Here is a 20,957-nt window from a genome sequence, read left to right on the forward strand (position 1 = left end):
CCATAGACAGCAACGCAACTGTAATGTTCCCAGGTCCAGAAACGTAGTAAGGACATCAGTAAAACAGTCCATGTGACATTAGTGGCTCAACTTCAGTTTTGCGAAGCTACTAGAATGCTTTTTAAGCGCAAAGAAAACAAAAATTCTTCTCCCCCGAGTTACGTCTTTCGCCATTGTGGAGAGTACCCAATAACATAATCAACATAATCAGCATTGTTTACGTTCTGGGGGAAAGCACGTGCATGAACGTAATCTGCGTATTCAGCATTGTTTATGCTTAGGGGAAAGCATGCTCTCTAACATGGCGGAAGACTGCAACTCGGGGGAGTAGAATTGTTGAATAAATTATGCTATTTTTGTTTTCTTTGCACTCAAAAAGTATTCTCGTAGCTTCGCAAAACTAAAGTTGAGCCACTGATGTCACATCGACTGTTTTACCGATGGCCTTATTACGTTTCTGGACCTGGGAACATTACAGTTGCGTTGCTGTCTATGCAGGGTCTGAGAGCTCTCAGATTCCATCAAAAATATCTTAATTTGTTTTCTGAAGATGAACGAAGGCCTTACGGGTTTGGAACGACACGAGGGTGAGTAATTAATGACAGAATTTGCATTTTTGGGTGAACTAACCCTTTAAATATACTAACGGTCATATAAACTACAAAAATGACAAAGTTGTTCTGGCAGCCAAATAAACTGAAAATGCTGAATACAGTATAAACGCAGGTCTTTGGGCATGTCAAGGCATTATATAATGAAATCATTTTGGAGCTTTAGGGAAGACAACAAAATAAATCATCATTCGTCTATCTCTCATTCGGAGCTGTGATGTCTGTCAATTACAGCTCGATTTCTCATTCGCGCTATAGCAATGAATAGGAATGAATCTGGGTTCAGTGGAGGGTGGACGATCCAGTGATGTCACCATACTGTATAAATCTGAGCCTCTCCTCACAGAAAAGACTGAGCGCTCAGAGAGTGAAGAAGCACTGTTTGTAAAGAGATTCATCTTCAGTTAGGAAGTGACCCCTGATCGGTACTCATGGAGGTCAAAACTATCTTGTTTTCCATTATACTTCTGCATGCATGCACTGCCACCTTTAACGGTAAGTACATCAGTGCATGACAGATGTTTGGCTTTTAAGTGTAGTCTTTTGATGGTGTTTAACTATGCAGATGAAACCTTGACTGTATCATATTATGTGTGTAAGGAAGATTGTTTTGTGTAAATTGCTGGCTTACATTGTGTGAAAAAGAAAGATTTTTTTACTTTAATTAAACTAGCTTCTTTTTCATTTACTATGGTATCATTTTCATTTACTATGGTATTTTTTACTTTAAACTAAATTGGCTTCATTTTAATATAATATGGTATACTATTTCTTTCATAATTTACTCGCCCTCATATCTTTCCAAACATGTATGACTTTCTTCCTTTGAAAAATAAAATAAGATTTCTTTGAGAAATGTCATAATTTTTTCTCCATACAATGAAAGCCAATTGGTAGCCATAACTGTTTGATTACCAACATTCAAAATAATATCTTTATATTTTTTATTTTTGGATGAACTATCCCTTTAAATGTCCCACCAATGACAAGTACTGCATGCTATTTTAACTTTTTATGTAGGCTAGAAGTTCATATGAATTATTTACAATGCACTGACATCTGCAAATTAATGTAAAGTGTTGCTGTTATATTATGCCACTTTCTGACATGATATTTTACATAAAGAACCTTCACTTCATTTACGTCACATCATATGGTAATTTCCTGTGAGCACTGGACTTTTAGCAATGCCTTCTATGAGCATGCATGTCTTAGGAGTTTCTTTTTCTGCTTTTCCTTAGAATCATTGAACAATCTGCATGAAATTAACTGCTAAGAGCAGTGGTGTTCTGAAATGAGAAGACAAAGTCCTCATATATATATATATATATTTTTTTTTTTTTTTATATTAAATGTAAACTCATGTCCCAGTCACATTTTCTTGGTTAAATAAACATTAATTACACTACCAGAATAAAAAAATCTATTTTGTATTTTTACATTAAAAATGTCATTAAAAATCCAAGTCGCAACTTCTAGCTTTGGGGTGCCTCAGGTCTCAGTTCTTGGACCACTTTTCTTCTCTGTCTACATGGCTTCACTAGGTTCTGTCATTCAGAAACATGGCTTTTCATATCACTGCTATGCTGATGACACCGAACTCTACCTCTCATTCCATCCTGATGATCCGATGATAGCTGTTTGCATCTCAGCATGTCTATAAGTCATTTCTTACTGGATGAAGGACCATCACCTTCAACTCAACCTTGCCAAGACAGAACTGCTTGTGGTTTCAACAAAAGCCATCACTTCAACACAATTTCACTATCCAGTTTGGCACATCAACCATAACTACTTCGAATTTTTCAGACCACATTGCAAAAACTGCCCAGTCCTGCATATTTGCTTTATACATCATTAGGAAGATCAGGTCCTTTCTTTCGGAACAGGTTACACAACTCCTTGTTCAATCTCTTGTTCTGTCTAGGCTGGACTATTGCAATGCTCTCTTAGCAGGTCTTCCAGCCAGTTCTATCAAACCTCTACAATTAATCCAGAATGCGGCTGCTAGATTAATCTCTAATGAGCCGAAAAGAATGCACGTCACACCTCGGTTCATCAATTTGCACCGGCTACCAAAAGCTGCTTGCATAAAATTCAAGGCAGTAAGGTTTAAAACCGCCACTGGCTCTGCACCCCTTTATCTTAATTCTCTACTTCAAACTTATGTGCCCTCTAGAAGCTTGTGTTCTGCAAGTGAACAGCGCATACTTGTGCCATCCCAAAGAGGCACAAAATCACTTTCACAGACATTTACATTAACTGTTCCCTCCTGGTGGAATGACCTGCCCAACTCAATCCGAGTAGCTAAGTCCTTAGCCATCTTCAAGAAATGGTTAAAAACATGTCTTCCATCTTTATTTGACACTCTAACTCTAGCACTCTCTTTATATATATATATATAGAGAGAGAGAGAGAGAGAGAGAGTCAAATAAAGATGGAAGACATGTTTTCATATCATAGGTGATACACAGCACTTGCATATTATTGCTTTTTTTGTTGGTTTTGATTGCTTCTATTGTGCTAATTTGTAATTTGATTTGGATAAAAGTGTCTGCTAAATGACTAAATGTAAATGTAATTAAAAGGATATTCTATTTATTAAAACCAAGTAATAATCTCATCAATTTAGTGTTTTTAAGCATTTTACATTTATTCCAAAATAATAACAAAAGGCAGTAACAATTTTAACAATACATTTTATATATGAACTGATGTTCAGCTGTTCTTTTTAATAATAAACTCATCAGTCTTCAGAGCATTTTAACATAGACTAACCATGTTCCATATGCTTTTCGCCCTTCACCGTGTGTCAGCGACCACTCCTCCGTTGTTGAGAGCCAGACAAGCAAGTTTGTGTGATCTTTCCCTGATGGAATACCCATTGTACAGTCCACACTTTGATTGATGTCTTTTGATTGATGTCTTTCTGTCCCTCTGGCTCCTCCCTCCGGCTCCACCTTCGTCCTCTGTCGCTCCGGCTCCGCCTAGGCCCTCTGGATCCTCAGTGTCACCCTGGCTCTGCGGCTGCTTGTCTCCAACCTGGGCTCCTACTCCACCGGCGTCATCTCCGTCAGTCGGCCCCCTGGTGTCGCCTGGCCGAACTCCACCATGGCTCCTCCCTCCGGTGACTCCACCGTGGCCCGCTTTCCTGACTGGACTCTGGTTCCCCACCTGACTCCTCCTGCTCCAGGTTTCTCCCTGGCTCCTTCTCCATCTACTCCACCCTGGCCCAATGAACTGTGCCCCTTTTCCATTGCCTGCCCCACGCCCGCCTCCTGAAAACCCACCAACCCTCCCTCCCTCCCTCCCTCCGTACCTCGGTTGGACTATTTATCACCGCGAGGACGCACCGTTGTGGGAGGGGGCGAACTGTCACGGTTATGTTCTGTTCTGGTTCCGTTTCTGTCTCCACATTTCCCTGAGTTCCCGTGTCTATTAGTTTCCATGGTTTTTGATTAATTAGCTCCACACATGTTTCAGTTCTCCCTAATTACGTTTCTGTACTTAAGTCCTGTGTTCTCCCCTGGGGCCTGATGTATAAACGTTGCGTATGCACAAAATGGGCATGGAAATGTGCGTACGCAAATTTCCACGCACATATCGGGATTTATAAAAAATAAACTAGGCGTAAATATGTGCGCACCGTACGGACACTCTGGACCATACGTATGCACATTTTTACTGGAGTGAGCGCAATAAGGAAGCAAACAGAATGATTTTAAAGTCTGTTTTACATTTGACATACACATTTAGATTAAATATGACACTCTGAATAATTAAGTTAAGCACTGACATTGCATGCAGTTATTATCCAGAAATTACACCATTTGTATATGAATTTGAACAGAAATATTTGCAGTGGATGTGCTGCTTTCGAACAATTTTCCTGTGGTAGGCTATGTGATTAAATGTTTTAATCACAGCAAGGATTGCTTGGCGTATGACAATTCCGCTTTAAACTGTATTCTAAATAGCAAAACTCATGTTCTGAGAAAATACTTTTGCACGAATAATGATCATTGATGTGAACTTCAACGACATAAGGATGTGCTCGTTGATCAAACAGTCCATTGGCTATTTTGCCAAGTAAGACATGTTCCTGGATCAACATCTTTTGTTTATCCTGGATCAACATTACTGTCCAAAAATATAGACTAAACCCAATCCCTACCCCTAAACTTACCCCTACCCATAATTTATTCCTAAAATCGGTGTGAAATGATAGCTGATTAACAAGGGTGTAGAAGCATCTAACCCTGATCGTAAGCCTAAAACAGATATTTCCTGAAAAGTTATCCCTCAATTCTGATTGGTTAATTGGAATGTTGTTCCAGCATCAACAAGGATGTTGATCCAGGAGCATGTTGTACTTGGTGAAATCATGGTCACCGGTTTGAAAAGGTCCGATGACAGTATAACCTCTGTTCACAGGTGTCGCGCACAGACAGCAGCCTAATGATAACCCCTTTCGTGCTCTTCCCAATATTGTGACAAACACCATATTTAAAAGATAGAATTTGAAGGAAACTCTTAAGATATGCGCGTTTTATTTTCAAAATGTTTTGTTATTTACTCTATTACACTACAAAAAAAATAAGGCCTATCTTTTTTCATAAAAATATAGGCTATAAACATTCTAAAATATATGTTTACCTTTTAGGCAAATTGCATAAATTAGAATAGGGATGTCTCAAAACGCATTTATGGTCCGTATCTCATATTTTCCTAACGTATTGTACCCTTAACGGCGTTAAAAATGGTGTCACGTGGATGGGAATATGCATGGAAATGATATGCAGATGAAGTTATGCATAGTAAAACTAGACGTTGTAAGCTCCATATATAGTGATTTTGGGGAGGAGATGCATGTACGCACAATCTTCCGCTGACAGGGATTTATAAAAGGATTTTTGCGTAGGTTCTGGCATACGCATGGTTTTATAAATCTGAAAACGTTTGTGCGTACGCCAAATCTAGCTTTTGTGCGTACGTACACTTTTAGGATAAAATCTACGGAAAGTTTTATACATGAGGCCCCTGGTCCTTTGTCTGCTATTGATGTTGATTTGCATTTGTGTTGCTGACTGTTGGATTTACTCCTGGATTCATGATTAAATACCCTGTTGACTCTGTTCCTTCATCGTGCGCTTCATTTCCAGCCAGCTCACATGTTACAGTTATAGCACATAGATCAATTAATATCACACGGTTAACATCTCCACGTGACACTATCTGATGTTCCCTCCAGAATTTCATGTATCAACATACCTGTACAGTTAATCTTAATTATGGTACCATATACAGTTTTGGGTATTTCAAGTGCAGTTAATTATTTGTCATGCTATACGTGCAAACAGAAAACGGTGAATAAAAATTCTCCAGCAACAGGCCTCTTCTGTCCTTTCATTCTGTAGCATTTCATTCATGCCCCCACGACAAACTCGGTGGTACTGGACGAAGTAAGGACTGGTGGATTTTTAATGGAATTTGATGATGCCGAATGGAAAGAAAACATTTGCATGTCCCCGAGTAAGAGCCATGCTCTTTTGTTTGCTGTCAAATGGTTTACCACTGCCGTGTGTGTATCCTCTCGCAAAATGCAGTGAAAAGTCCTACATGACGGTAATAGTGTGATTAAGGTGTGAACATGTCTATACTGCACTTTGATAATGAGATAAAATAGGAATACTCCACATGTCTTAATTCGATTTGTGTTTACTTCGAGTATGACTTTAGCCGGATTAAGGTAATCAAAAATCTCTGTTTATGTGACGGGTAGAGGAAATAATTCTGATGTATGGGTAAAAAGAAAAGATAAAAAAATGTTACCCCACCACTTATTTTTTATTATTACTATTTTGTTTTTATCAGAAACTAAGAGTTAACAAAATATGTAATGTATTTCACCACCACACCTGTAGAGGGGGGTGTGGCACTTTAGTGGGTTATCTAGGAGACCGACAGCCTGAGTTCCGGGTCATATTAAAACTGCACTCGAGCAAGGCAGTAACGTGTCTGTCTTCTTATCACTCACAGGTATGGGTAATAACTCTTTTAAAGTGGTTTGTGTTAACCATCCATTATCATTACTATGAAGAAATGTTTGGAAAGGATGTTGGAATGTGTAGGGTAATAGGATGATATTTAGGTTGGAGAAACGTTATCCACTAACTCGTGGTTAGCGAAATTAGCAAAGATTAACAAAGGGATATAAAGAGAATGTGTCTTGATGCATGTATGTGGAAATCTGTAAGACATTGGATTGTTTCCTAAACACATTTATGTCTATCAATCGTTCTGGTTATAAGTATTTCCATCTGTTGTGAATGTTAATCAAATCTAGTGTGTATTTTTGCAGCTATGCTATTAGTAAATGCATGTGAAGACATAATATTGTTACATGGGATATTAGTACGTTTTAAAAGATTATTAAAGGAACTACAGGGAAATTGAGTTAATTGTATATTATATGTATTTCTCCATAAAGATATGGGAAAGTGACATTGTTTCAACCATAGTGATTGGTGTCATTGTTGCATGTATACAAGTCAGTATTACAGATGGAGAAGAAATGTATTTGAGTAAATGCAGTATTACTTCAATATCTCAAAATATTACCAATACTACGTTATACAGAGGTATTTTCAACTGCACTGGGTTCTTTTGTTCATGCAGTTATGCCTATGTTCATATGGGAAATCTAATTACATTATCTTGAATTTATTCATATGAGTATTGTTTGAAGTGACAGTTGAATGTTATTTTATTGAGACTTTTGGTTTGATTTTAGACAATGTATGATGTGTCCACATTGCAACAGTGATTATCTGTCATATTAAAACTACACTCGAGCAAGGCTGTAACGTGTCTGTCTTCTTATCACTCACAGCTTGGTGTGTGATTTGATTTGTGCCGGCACAGATTCCCCTAGGTCTGGAGCCGGTAACAATTGGGGGCTTGTCCGGGATCCTGCATCATCGAGTGGGGAGAGCTGTCACGGCAGAGGTGGAGGTTGGTGATCAAGCTTCAAGGGAGGCTACTGTGCCCAGTGTCATCCAGAGAGTGACCGTCAACGTTGAAACGTCACGATGGCTCCTGTAACCCCACGACGGATGTTGATTTTCCAGATTCACAAAAAGCTTCTAGTGTTGAGTACCAGTCAACTACAGTCGGTTGCCAAGGCGATTGAAGATGGCAGCGTGAACCAGAGCTCTACGACTTTATCATCGACTACACCAGGAGTGAAATGTTGAAAACGATGGAAGACGAAGGTATGGCTCAACTTCTCTCCCTCCAGGATCTGTTACATGAACTGACATCAGCCGACTCCGGGTCTGGTGAGGCTTATGTTTCTACTGTTCATATGGACAGTGCAGCTACTTGTACACACAAACACCTCCCTGCTTCGGCAGAGGACGCACATACATATTCATCAGACAGGGGCACTCACACACAACTATCGTCCACAGACTGTCTTGCACCTCAGTCACCCGGTGAACTGCACACTCCCACGTCACACATTGACAGAGACATTTACACACCCACCGCTGCGGGGATACCAGGTCACCTGGGTGTTACTGGTACTAGTGACACCCACCAGGGTCAGCCTATCAAGCCTATCTTCGACAGTTGCTGATCAGGTAGTGAGACTGTCGGGAATGTAAATTTCATGGGGGTCAAATATCTGATACCGGGTCGGACATTTCGTTCAGTGGTCTCTGTAAGCAGATTGATACTGCTCTACAAGATGGGTTTAGCGAGGTTGAGATCATTAGAGCAGTGTTCAAGATAACTAAAGCAGGTACCTTCAGAGAAATGCTCACTAACCACGATGGTTTAACAGTGAATGGGTTAAAGAGACTTCTCCACGCTCATGTGAGAGATAAAGGTGTAGCTGAGCTCTTCCACGAGCTCAGTAATGCGAAACAACATGACAAAGAGAGTCCACATCAGTTCCTCTATAGACTTATAGGGCTAAAACAAAGAGTTATTTTCCAGTCACAGCAACCAGGGGCAGAGTTTAACTATGATAAGCGACTGGTTCAGGGTACTTTTCTGCATACCTTGTATCAAGGGTTAAATGACAAGAACAGTCATGTTAGGCAAGACATCAAACCTTTCCTTGCTAACACACAGGTTAGTGATGACTCGCTGTTAGAACAGCTGACAAAGTCAACAATGGAGGAAGAAGGAAGGTTAAAGCGCCTGGGTGCTGTAGCCAAGTCTAGGTCAGTGACTGTGAGTGTGGCCCAATCTGACATTACTACCCTGACAGATACGACAAAACAGTCCTAAATTGATGCTGAGTTGCAAGCTAATCGTCAAGCTATTAGAGAGCTGACTGCTCAAGTGTCCTCACTGACCCGACACATGACACTGGCGAACCAGACTGTTGACCGTACCCCGACCGGCAACTCTAGTACACCTGTTAAGCACCCACAATCTCTGACAGTTGAGAAAAAGGGTAGATGCCCCGACTGCATAATGAAAGAGACAATGAACTGTCCCCATTGTTTTGTTTGTGGTCAGGCAGGGCATCGAGCCATAGGATGCTTGCAGCGACGAACGTCGGAAAACGGGAAGAGGTCGCTGGAGAAGGGCAGCCAGCGACCGTGAACAGTGTTAAGCCCACAGATACGGTTAAACCGTCAGCCACGTCATGTCAATTGAACCCAAAGAAACGTATGGCCCAGCTCATTGGAAAGCGTTGTACTGTTTCCTGTAACATCAATGGTGTGCCAATAGAAATGCTATTAGATTCAGGAGCCCAGGTGACTATGGTCAGCAAAACCTGGATAGATAAGGCGTCACCTCATGTCAAAATTCAGCCACTTCAGTCGCTCATTAACAGTCAGTCTCTTGAAATCTCTGCAGCCAATGGTACTGAAATACTCCTCGAGGGATGGGCAGAGGTTGACCTACAGATTCCTAGTAAGCACCATGGGTCTGTGACAATCAGAGTACCCCTTTTAGTCAGTCAAAGCTGCCACTGTCCCTTGCTAGGTAGCAACGTCTTAGCGGAAATCATCAAAGAACATGGCGACACTGTGGGTGTGATCGCTATCCTAACAGATTCTTTAAGTATTCCAGAGAACACCGTTGAGGCGTTGGTCTCTCTCCTTCAGATAACAACCACGGATGAGCCAACACCACGTGTTGTACGCATCAGTAAGAGAGGTGTTACCATCCCTGCAGGCAAAGTCTATGAGGTGCAGTGTCGAGTTAAGGGGGTACCAGGGAACTGCACCATGTTATTTCAGCCTCTCATTGAGAATACCTGTCCGGTCGGTTTAGACCTGTTTCCGTCCCTGGTAGACGTTCCCTGGGGGTCCTCAAAATGCGTTAAAATTCCCATTCAGAACTCAACCCGTCACACCATTTACTTGACCCAAAGAACAGTTCTGGGCACTCTTGAAGAGATCACTGATGTGAAGTCTGTCCTGGACCCCAAGCCCATGCCATGTGAGTCTGTCCAGACCTGTGCAGCCCAGTTAAGCACAGACTCTCCGATCTGTTGGAACAAAGAGCTAGATAGACAGGGGTTGCCCCAAGCCAAAGATAAGTGGCACCCTCCAGTTGATGTATCACATCTACCAGAGGAGGAACAGAGAATAGTCAGGGAAATGCTATATGAACAGTCTACTGTTTTTGCCAAAGACGATGCAGATATTGGGTGTATCCCTGGTTTACAACTGAGAATCAACCTCAGGGATGACACGCCAGTACAAAAGTCATATAATGCCATTCCAAAACCCTTGTATTGGGAGGTCAAAAATTATGTCCAGAATTTACTTGTCCGTGGCTGGATTCGGAAATTGACGTCAGCTTATTCCTCTCCGGTCGTATGTGTGAGGAAGAAGGACATGAGCTTATGCCTCTGTGTCGACTTCCGGGGGTTGAACAGCAAAACCATCCCACTGCCACGTATCCAAGACCTGTTGGATAATTTGGGGGGCCACTCCTGGTTCTCCATACTCGACCAAGGTAGTGCTTACCATCAGGGTTTTGTCAAAGAAGGTTGCCGACACATGACCACTTTCAGCACACCTTGGGGGTTCTATGAGTGGGTACGTCTCCCTTTTGGCCTTACCAACGTGCCAGCGGCATTTCAGCGCTGCATGGAGGGCGTACTAGCCAGTCTGAGGGATGAATGCTGTTCCCCTTACCTGGATGACGTGCTCTGTTTCTCTAAGACCTTCCATGACCACGTCGAGGACCTGAGAAGAGTGCTGTGTCGCCTTCAGGAGTGCGGTGTGAAACTGCGACCGACCAAGTGTGAGATCTTCAAACACCAAGTGCGGTATTTGGGACGGTTGGTTACCAGCGAAGGTGTCCAAGTGGATCCTAAGGATCTGGAAGCGGTGTTGAAGTTAAAGGAGAGGAAACCAAAGAACGTTGGGGAGGTCCGATCTTTACTGGGGTTCTTGGGGTACTATCGCTCCTTTATCCAGGATTTCTCCCGAATAGCACGACCCTTGTTCAAGCTCCAAGAACACCCTGAAGGTCCCGCGCTTGTAAAAACTACCAAAAGAGGAAAGCGCGGTGACCACCTACCATCTAAGACACCTATCTGTTGGTCCTCGGAGCATAGTGCGGTAGTGTCTCACCTGGTAGACATGTTGACCAGTCCTCCCATCCTGGCTTACCCCGATTTCGACTTACCCTTTGTCCTGCACACTGATGCATCTAATGAAGGCTTGGGGGCCGTGCTGTACCAGGAACAGAGTGGTAAACTACGGGTTATTGCATACGGATCAAGGACACTCACGCCTGCTGAAAAGAATTACCACCTCCATTCTAGCAAGCTGGAGTTCCTCGCTTTGAAGTGGGACATGTGTGATAAGTTTCAGGATTATCTGTACTACGCCTCTACTTTCACCGTATATACAGATAATAACCCCCTTACTTACGTCCTGAGTACCGCCAAGCTGAGTGCTGTAGGGCATCGCTGGGTGGGTGAATTGGCCGACTTTTATTTCACCATCAAGTACAGGCCAGGCAAGACTAACGTGGACGCAGACACTCTGTCCCGATTTCCAATGAGACTCACAGACCACCTGAGAGAGTACACTGAGATAGTGCCGCCTGAGGTGGTGTCTACCATCTGGCAGGGAAATCAGGCTGAGAGGGAAGGGGATGTGCCGCGGACTGTGGCTCTCCAGATTCGTGTAGATGAGAATAATCTTCCTGCTGCGTGCATGCCTGTGTTTACTCCTGAGGATATCAAAGATGCTCAGAACAGGGATGAGGCCATCTGTGAAGTGGTTAAATTGAAAAAGAGTGGATGGAATACAAAGGACAAGGATCGGAGTTCAATATCAGTTGGAACACGACGGCTAATACACGAGTGGAAAAGACTAAAGTTGAAAAAGGGGATCTTGTACAGAGAGTCTGGGCCCAATCAACAACTGGTGCTGAAACATCTCCACGATGACATGGGACACATCGGAGCTGATAAATTTATCCATCTTGCCCGACAACGGTTCTACTGGCCTTATATGCAGTGTGACATCGAGGACTATGTTATCCGCCAGTGTCCTTGCGTTAAGCAGAAGCGACCTACTGTCCATGAAAAAGCACCAATGGGGTCCATTGTTACTAACGCCCCTTTTGAGTTGCTCTCTGTCAATTACTTACACCTCGAGCCTAGTAAAGGGGGGTACGAGTACATACTTGTGCTCGTAGACCACTTTACTCGTTTCGCACAAGCTTATCCAACCCGGAATAAGTCTGGTAAGACAGCTGCTGAAAATATCTTCTCTGATTTCATTCCACGCTTTGGATACCCCGAAAAGCTCCATCATGATCAAGGCCGGGAGTTCAAGAACACCTTGTTCCAGAGATTGCAGCAGCTGGCAGGGATTTCTCACTCTCGTACCACTCCCTACCACCCACAGGGGAACCCTGCTGAATGTCTGAACAGGACACTTCTTCAGATGTTAAGAACACTCCAAGAAGAGAAAAGGGCAGAGTGGAAAGATCACCTCCCTAATCTCGTTCATGCCTACAATTGCACAAGACACGAGGCAACGGGGTACTCGCCGTTTTTCTCCTTTTTGGGAGACATCCTCGGTTGCCTGTTGACCTGATCTTCAATCTGAATTCGGATCAGCAGGTACGGACACAGCAACAGTATGCGCAGATGTGGGCTTCACGGATGCAGGAAGCATATCGGATAGCCGCCGAGAACAGTAAGAGATCCTCTGAGAAAGGGAAAAGGTATTATGACCAACATGTCAGAGGAGCTGTGTTACAACCAGGTGATCGTGTGTTAGTCAGGAACCTGTCTGAGAGAGGGGGTCCAGGCAAACTCTGGCCGTACTGGGAACAACAGATCCATCGAGTCATTGAGAGGATAAAGGATAGTCCAGTATATCAGATTCAAGTCGAAACCGGTGACCGAAACTTTCGTGTGTTGCACCGCAACCTCCTCCTTCCGTTCAGTGACTTACCGATCAGTTCCGAGGAAAGTGATGGAGGTGTTGGAAAGAAGTCACCTAGACAGAAATGCCATGTGCAACGTAGAGAGACAGCTGAATCAGATTTAAGTACTTCTGATGATGAGCAAGACTGTTCCAACCATCTAAGACCTTTGCCTGTGTATGAGAGAAAGACTGTCGGACACCACCTACCGGAACCAGAGCCTCATTGTGGATTGAGAGCTGTAGCTCCTGAGTATCAGCCGCTAAGTCAAACTCTGGAGTATGAGGATGTCAGACGAACAGAACTGTTGGATTCTCTGGCAACATCGGAGACAATACCGGTAAATTTGCATGCTAGACCATCACCATTTGTGAAGAGACAGGAGTTGCACAAGGATGACATAGGGGAGGATGGAACCTTCGACCAGCCGGAAACGGACGCCACAGTTGGCCTAGCACCAGCAAGGGACATAGAACAACAAGGAGTGAGGAATCCACGAGGCAGGTCAAGCCCAGAAATCTTCCTATGTATGACCAGCCAGGAATACCTTCTTACCAGCCTTGGAGATTAGGAGCAAACCCGATGTGTGGTGCCCTTTATCCAATGCCTATCTTACCAGTGACTCCTGAAGTGAGTTATTACTCTCAACCAGAACTCCTGTGCATGAGAATAAGCAGGATATTGACATCGTAAACTGACTTGATATTTTGACTAATGACTGTTTTGACAAAAGACTTGTGAAGAGTGAGCTACTCACCTGATAAACAGTAGGGACTACAGACATATTTTTATTCTCCTTGCTCTACCGTTCGATAGTTAATGTCGTTCTGGATGTCAGGAGACATCTCTTTAAAGCACGGGAGAATGTGATGGGTAGAGGAAGTAATTCTGCTGTATGGGTAAAAAGAAAAGAGAAAAAAATTTTACCCCACCACTTATTTTTTATTATTACTATTTTGTTTTTTATCAGAAACTAAGAGTTAACAAAATATGTAATGTATTTCACCACCACACCTGTAGAGGGGGGTGTGGCGCTTTAGTGGGTTATCTAGGAGACCGACAGCCTGAGTTCCGGGGTCATATTAAAACTGCACTCGAGCAAGGCAGTAACGTGTCCGTCTTCTTATCACTCACAGGTATGGGTGATAACTCTTTTAAAGTGGTTTGTGTTAACCATCCATTATCATTACTATGAAGAAATGTTTGGAAAGGATGTTGGAATGTGTAGGGTAATAGGATGAGATTTAGGTTTGAGAAAATGGTAAACGTTATCCGCTAACTCGTGATTAGCAAAATTAGCAAAGATTAACAAAGGGATATAAAGAGAATGTGTCTTGATGCATGTATGTGGAAATCTGTAAGACATTGGATTTTTTCCTAAACACATTTATGCCTATCAATCTTTCTGATTATAAGTATTTCCATCTGTTGTGAATATTAATCAAATCTAGTGTGTATTTTTGCAGCTACGCTATTAGTAAAGGCATGTGAAGACATAATATTGTTACATGGGATATTAGTACGTTTGAGATTATTAAAGGAACTACAGGGAAATTGAGTTCATTGTATATTATATGTATTTCTCCATAAAGATATGGGAAAGTGACATTGTTTCAACCATAGTGATTGGTATCATTGTTGCATGTATACAAGTCAGTATTACAGATGGAGAAGAAATGTATTTGAGTAAATGCAGTATTACTTCAATATCTCAAAATATTACCAATACTACGTTATACAGAGGTATTTTCAACTGCACTGGGTTCTTTTGTTCATGCAGTTATGCCTATGTTCATATGGGAAATCTAATTACATTATCTTGAATTTATTCATATGAGTATTGTTTGAAGTGACAGTTGAATGTTATTTTATTGAGACTTTTGGTTTGATTTTAGACAATGTATGATGTGTCCACATTGCAACAGTGATTATCTGTCATATTAAAACTGCACTCGAGCAAGGCAGTAACGTGTCCGTCTTCTTATCACTCACAGCTTGGTGTGTGATTTGGTTTGTGCCGGCACAGATTCCCCTAGGTCTGGAGCCGGTAACATTTACATGGTAGATTCTTAATCAGAGTATTGTCTTAATCGTGTTATCAGAATATTGTTGTCCATATAAACGTAATGATTGTTGTTTTAAATGTAGCCAATATCAGATTTCCAGTGTGAACAGTGGGCTCAGAGGAGGCAAGAGAGATGCGGACTCCAGCTGTAATTTACCTGCTGGTGTCGATGTTGGACAATTTTTTTTTTTTTGAAAAAGAAGTGATTTATACACTTTGTCATATTTTGCAATATTTGCTTTGTTTTATTTTTTGTATTATGAATTTGTTTCTCATCTAATATTTTTTGCCATTAACTTTTTGCCTCCTCGGAGGAAACGCCCATGGCTTAGAGATGGGCTGATAATAGTGCTCACAGGAAATGATTTAGCTTGTCATTGTAATCAAGGCCTCTTTACAAATGGGACCCAATCCGCTTTAGTAGTTTGTGTGTTTTCACTGATGGCTGTTTTGGTTGCAGAGAGCTCTGTAAGCAGCTTTGAACAGACTAATGAGCCAATTGATGACAACGATTCTTCAACGATGTCTGATGAACTCGGTTCAGGGTCACCAGGTAGAGGTGTTGCAAATGGGACCCAATTCCCTTTAGTAGTTTGAATGTTTTCACTGATGGTGTTTTGGTCTGTTTGATTGCAGAGAGCTCTGTAAGCAGCTTTGAACAGACTGATGAGCCAATTGATGACAAGAAGTCTTCAACGCAGATGTCTGTTAAACTCGTTTCAGGGTCACCAGGAAGAGGTGGTCATGTTGTTCCAAACCCAAAAGACTTTGGTTAATCTGTTAAAAACAAAGTAAAAAATGTATACTGTAACCTGAGAAGTTTCTGTCCCTCCAATTAAAGTCCATACCTAAATTACGAACACAAATATTGAGTCGTTGTCGAAACGTATCTCTTCACAAGACTCAGATTAAACAGCTCAATTCATGTGGATTAATTTTGCCATGCCTTTTTGAGCTTTTTGGATCTTCCAAGTTTTGGTTGCATGGACTTTTAATGAAGGGACAGAAAACTCTCAAGATGAATTAAAAGAGGGTGAGTAAATGCAGACAGAATTTCCATTTCACACTTTTACACAGAAACGGTGATACACAAAAACTCTACATGGCAGTGTTTATTCATATGTCTATTCATATACGTGTGTGAATTGTTTACTTCTTTATTAGTCTTCCCATTAATGCCATTATATTTTTCATTCAGACTGGTTCGCAAACACAGCATGCGCACAGATACAAGAGCCAGGATTTTTTGCATGAACCAATCACAGCCGACTACAACCAGTCATATCCAATCATATCGCAATGAAAGCATGCCTCCTCTCACATGACTTTCCCCCATTCATTCTCAATTACCCCACACCAAACGCACCGCTCCTTTTAGGGAGTCTGTTAAGACAGGCTTCACACTGCGAGCCTTAGTGCTCAATTCCGATTTTTGCAGTATATAACACAGATGGGTGATAGAAATCTGATTATTTATTCATTTTATTTTATTCATATTGTGAGAGTAACAGCTTTTTATGGGTTGTTAGTGTATAACATCTGTTTTTCATTGATGGATTTTGTTTGCCGTGAAGTATATTTCACAATAAAGCACTGTAGCTATTGTTAGTTGGTTTGTATCAGTGGTGTCGGTTTCATGTAACATTGCCAATTGCTGTATCATATTTCATCTATCATCCCTCACAAGCACCATAAAGTGTATTTATGCACTATAAATATCCCGAAGCTTGAATCTGAATTCCTTTAGTATTACATAATCTCCATCAAATCCTTTTTGCAAATGTGTCCTCCTCTTAATTATTGTTTAATTGTATCATGACTGAGAGTTTCCACTAATGGTCTTTTGTATTAATTATAGGTTTTGACTGTGTTCCGCCTCCATCTTTCAACAGAAACAGCATTAATCTGAACTCTTCATCAACACATAACAGTAATATGCAACACAATCACATGGCAATTCATAACTATAACCACTGACAGTTAGGATATATGTTTAGGGGACCACTATTACTTTTTTTTGTAATAATGGTATGTTTTTGTATGATTTATATTGTACAAATGCATACAAAATCGCCTCCTCATAGAATACTTACATTTTCAGGTTGGTAATATTCAGGGTACATTGACTTAATCTACAAACTACACCATTCACTGAGTCATTCAACATATGTACTGTAGCTGTTCATGTGTTAAAATTGATTTTGTTATTGTCTGGTAGTAGTATGAGAAATGTACTTGTGTTTTGTGTTGGCTACAGGTCCTGACTGCTTTTTACCTCCTCCGGATGCGTTTTTAGGCCATAATGAGAGGTCTCAACCATTGAATATGAGCAGTACTCCAGATACAACATCATACGATCACACAACTGCACCAATCTCTGACACATTAAACATCTTAGAAGAGTCTGTTGTCTTCCTCAAAGGCCTGCTGGTCACACGCCTCATGCCCTTGTTCTACATCTTTATCATCCTCATTAGTTTGCCCCTGAACACTTTGGCCTTGGTGGCATTCACCTGTAGGATTCGAGAGAAGAAACCAGCTGTGATCTACATGTCTCACCTGGCGTGTGTGGATCTGCTCTTCACCCTGCTGCTGCCTCTGAAGATCCACTACCAGCTGAATGCTTCAGATTGGGTGTTCGGTGAGGCGGTGTGTCGTGTGCTCAGTGCAGCGTACTACTGCTACATGTACTGCTCCATACTGCTGATGATGAGCATGAGTGTGGACAGGCTGCTGGCTGTGGTGTTTCCCATCGCCTCTCTGACCTGGAGGAGCGCAAGAAAAGCTACATGTGTATGTGTGCTGGTCTGGCTGCTGGCACTCGCTGGTACAGTGCCACTTCTCTCAATGAGTCAAACAGTTAAGACTGAGAATGTGGGCGTCACCTGCCATGATGTGCTACGCCAAAATGACCCTACAGTATTGTATTATGTGTACTTGTTCTCCATCCTCTCCTGCCTCTACTTCTTCTTGCCTCTGGTCGTCACCTTTGTGAGCTACTCCACCATCATATATGCACTTAGTGCAAAATCTGATCGCTTAACAACATCATCTTCATCTTCAGACAAGCGTAAGAGAGCTGTTATTATGGCTGTTGCTGTGCTGATTGAGTTTGTGGTGTGCTTTGCTCCAACCAATGGCATCCTGTTGTACCACTGTGTTCATTTAGCTAATGGAGGCCACCGCGAGGGAGATTCATCATATGCGGCATACCTGTTGGCTGTGTGTTTGGGGAGCGCAAGTGTTTTTCTGGACCCTCTGCTGTACTGCTACGGCTCGTCTCAATGCAGAAAGCAGATCCGCTCTGTGTTTTGGTGCAAGAAAGCAAAAAAAAAGAACAAAAAAGCTGTCATACACATGAAATCCTCTCACTGCACTACAGCTACACAGTAAAAATAAAAACAAAAAACAAAGTTGATCTCTCTTAAAACAACAGCTAGCCATATTCTGAGCTGCATCTCTGTTTGCTTGACAAGTTCACTGCAAGTCCTCCAAATAATTAAAAATGGAGAACAAAAAAGTTTGAGTGACATTTTTAGGCTGGTCTGCCTCAGCAGTCCAACAACACTTGTCAATGTCAAAATGTTTAGAGATGGCCAATCAAATAAAAGTACAGTAGGTGGGGTTCACAGAAGCAGAGCATAAATTTCAATGCAAAGCGTCAGCATTAACGTTAAAACAGAGCGAGATGTAAATAGCAAAATCATTTAATAGTGTTTGACAGTTGTTTTATGATAGAAATGTTAAACACAGCCGACAGTAATATCCAGCGACGCAAACTACTGAATTTGTTTCTCAAATATGACCATTTTGAATAGAATTTAAAGTGTCTTTACAATTCATGTAATTCCTGAATGTAACGAGCCAAGAAAAGTTTTGCGTCTTCGACATATTAGGCATACAAATAAAAGTGCTTGTGTGCATATTTACATAAAATATTATTTGCAACAGAATATACAAGAATTTACTTGACTGTTTTATCTATGCTTTAAGGGAAAACAGGCCCCCATTCCCAAAGTGTTGGTGTTCATCGTCTCTGTATGCACACTTATATTAACACTATGTAGCTATTGTGTTGTGTCAATGAAGGTTGTTGGAGAATATTGTTGATAATGCATATTATTTATATATTATTATAGACATTAATGCATGTCATCCATATCACTCTGTTAAAAAAATATATTAATAATAAATAAAACCTGTAATACCATTTGACTGAAGCCATTTGATCATTAATAGTATTCATGCCTGCATTCATACAGAGACTGCCATGGTGGATTCTAACCTAAGTTTAGATGCTGTTGCGTTTCATATTCATACAAACCTGTGTTAAAACAGGGTAAAACTATTAACTGAATTAATTAATATATGTCTGAAATTACAATACCCTCACAAACACAGACTGAGCAAATTTGCATCCTTTTTTCGATGAGATGCACCATCCGGATGAAAAAATTTGTGTGCATAGAGGTCTTCAGGAGTCACACCCAAACAACCAACATCATTCATAATTTATCTCTTAATAACTGCAATCGATTGAGGCTGAAGGATCCAGTGATATCATTATTTCACACTCAAATATCAAGAACAACACCTCCATCTCAACGCCTCCATCTAGGGTTCTCAAATATTACCATTTTAAGTTGTTCTAATGTACATTTAATAGAATTAAAAACTGCCAGCTGATCGGTAATCATGAGAGTGATTGCTTTTAATTATAGTTGTGCACACATGCACTGCAGGCAATGGTAAGTACTTTAGTTTAACCGTGAACCATTTAAAGGGTTAGTTCACCCAAAAATGAAAATTAGCCCATGATTTACTCAGCTTCAAGGCATTCTAGCTGTATATGACGTTCTTCTTTCAGACGAATCCAATCGGAGTTATATTAAAAAATGTCCAGGCTCTTTCAAGCTTTGTAATGACATGGGTGGGTGTTTTTGTTCAACAGTCCAAAAGAAGTGCAATAAAGCGCATCCATCCATAATAAACAGTGCCACACATGGCTCCAGGGGGTGAATAAAGGCCTCATGTAGCGAATCAATGCATTTTTGTAAGAAAAATATCCATATTTAAAACATTATAAACACTTTTCGCTAACTTCCGCTAACTATCGTACGTGCAAGCCGTTCCGGGCGGTGATGTAGGATGTATGTGTAGCGCATGAGCTGGTGAGAAGTGCCGAACGCGTAAGCGAGGAGGAAAGACAGCAAAACAAAATGCCAGTCATGAATTGGAGGTACAAAACGAGGTTTTGTAAAGAAAAGGATTTCGATATAAGACAAGAGGAGACTAGTTTTCCTTTGCTAAAGTAAGGAAACTTTGCTTCCTTTGCTCCTGTAAACAAATATTGGTTCTCACGAGACTAGCATATTCTCACCGGCGCATGCGCCAAGCATACGTCCTACGACTTGCGTGTACTACAGCGGAAGTTAGAGAAAACTGTTTCTAACGTTTTAAATATGGATATTTTTCTTACAAAAACACATCAATTAGCTACAGGACGCCTTTATTCACCCCTGGAGCTGTGTGAGGCACGTTTTATTATGGATGGATGCACTTTATTGGACTTCTTTTGGACTGTTGAACAAAAACACCCACCCACTGCCATTATAAAGCTTGAAAGAGCTAGGACATTTTTTAAATATAACTCCGATTGGATTCGTCTGAAAGAAGAAAGTCATATACAGGTGCATCTCAATAAATTAGAATGTCGTGGAAAAGTTCATTTATTTCAGTAATTCAACTCAAATTGTGAAACTCGTGTATTAAATAAATTCAATGCACACAGACTGAAGTAGTTTAAGTCTTTGGTTCTTTTAATTGTGATGATTTTGGCTCACATTTAACAAAAA

The 20,957-nt window shown here is 41.2% G+C and overlaps 1 protein-coding gene across 1 annotated transcript; it reads left to right on the plus strand.

Annotated features, from left to right (window-relative positions):
• Positions 1-7,856: 7,856 nt before the first annotated feature.
• LOC107662771 (proteinase-activated receptor 1-like) lies at positions 7,857-18,495 on the plus strand. Its single transcript, XM_016452858.1, has 3 exons — positions 7,857-7,885; positions 16,961-17,032; positions 17,360-18,495. Exons 1-3 carry the CDS (start codon positions 7,861-7,863, stop codon positions 18,493-18,495), a joined length of 1,233 nt encoding a protein of 410 aa, XP_016308344.1. The 5' UTR covers positions 7,857-7,860.
• Positions 18,496-20,957: the final 2,462 nt, after the last annotated feature.

Source organism: Sinocyclocheilus anshuiensis, unplaced genomic scaffold (genome assembly GCF_001515605.1).
Source record: "Sinocyclocheilus anshuiensis isolate Anshui unplaced genomic scaffold, SAMN03320099.WGS_v1.1 scaffold457, whole genome shotgun sequence".
Taxonomy (NCBI): Eukaryota; Metazoa; Chordata; class Actinopteri; order Cypriniformes; family Cyprinidae; genus Sinocyclocheilus; species Sinocyclocheilus anshuiensis.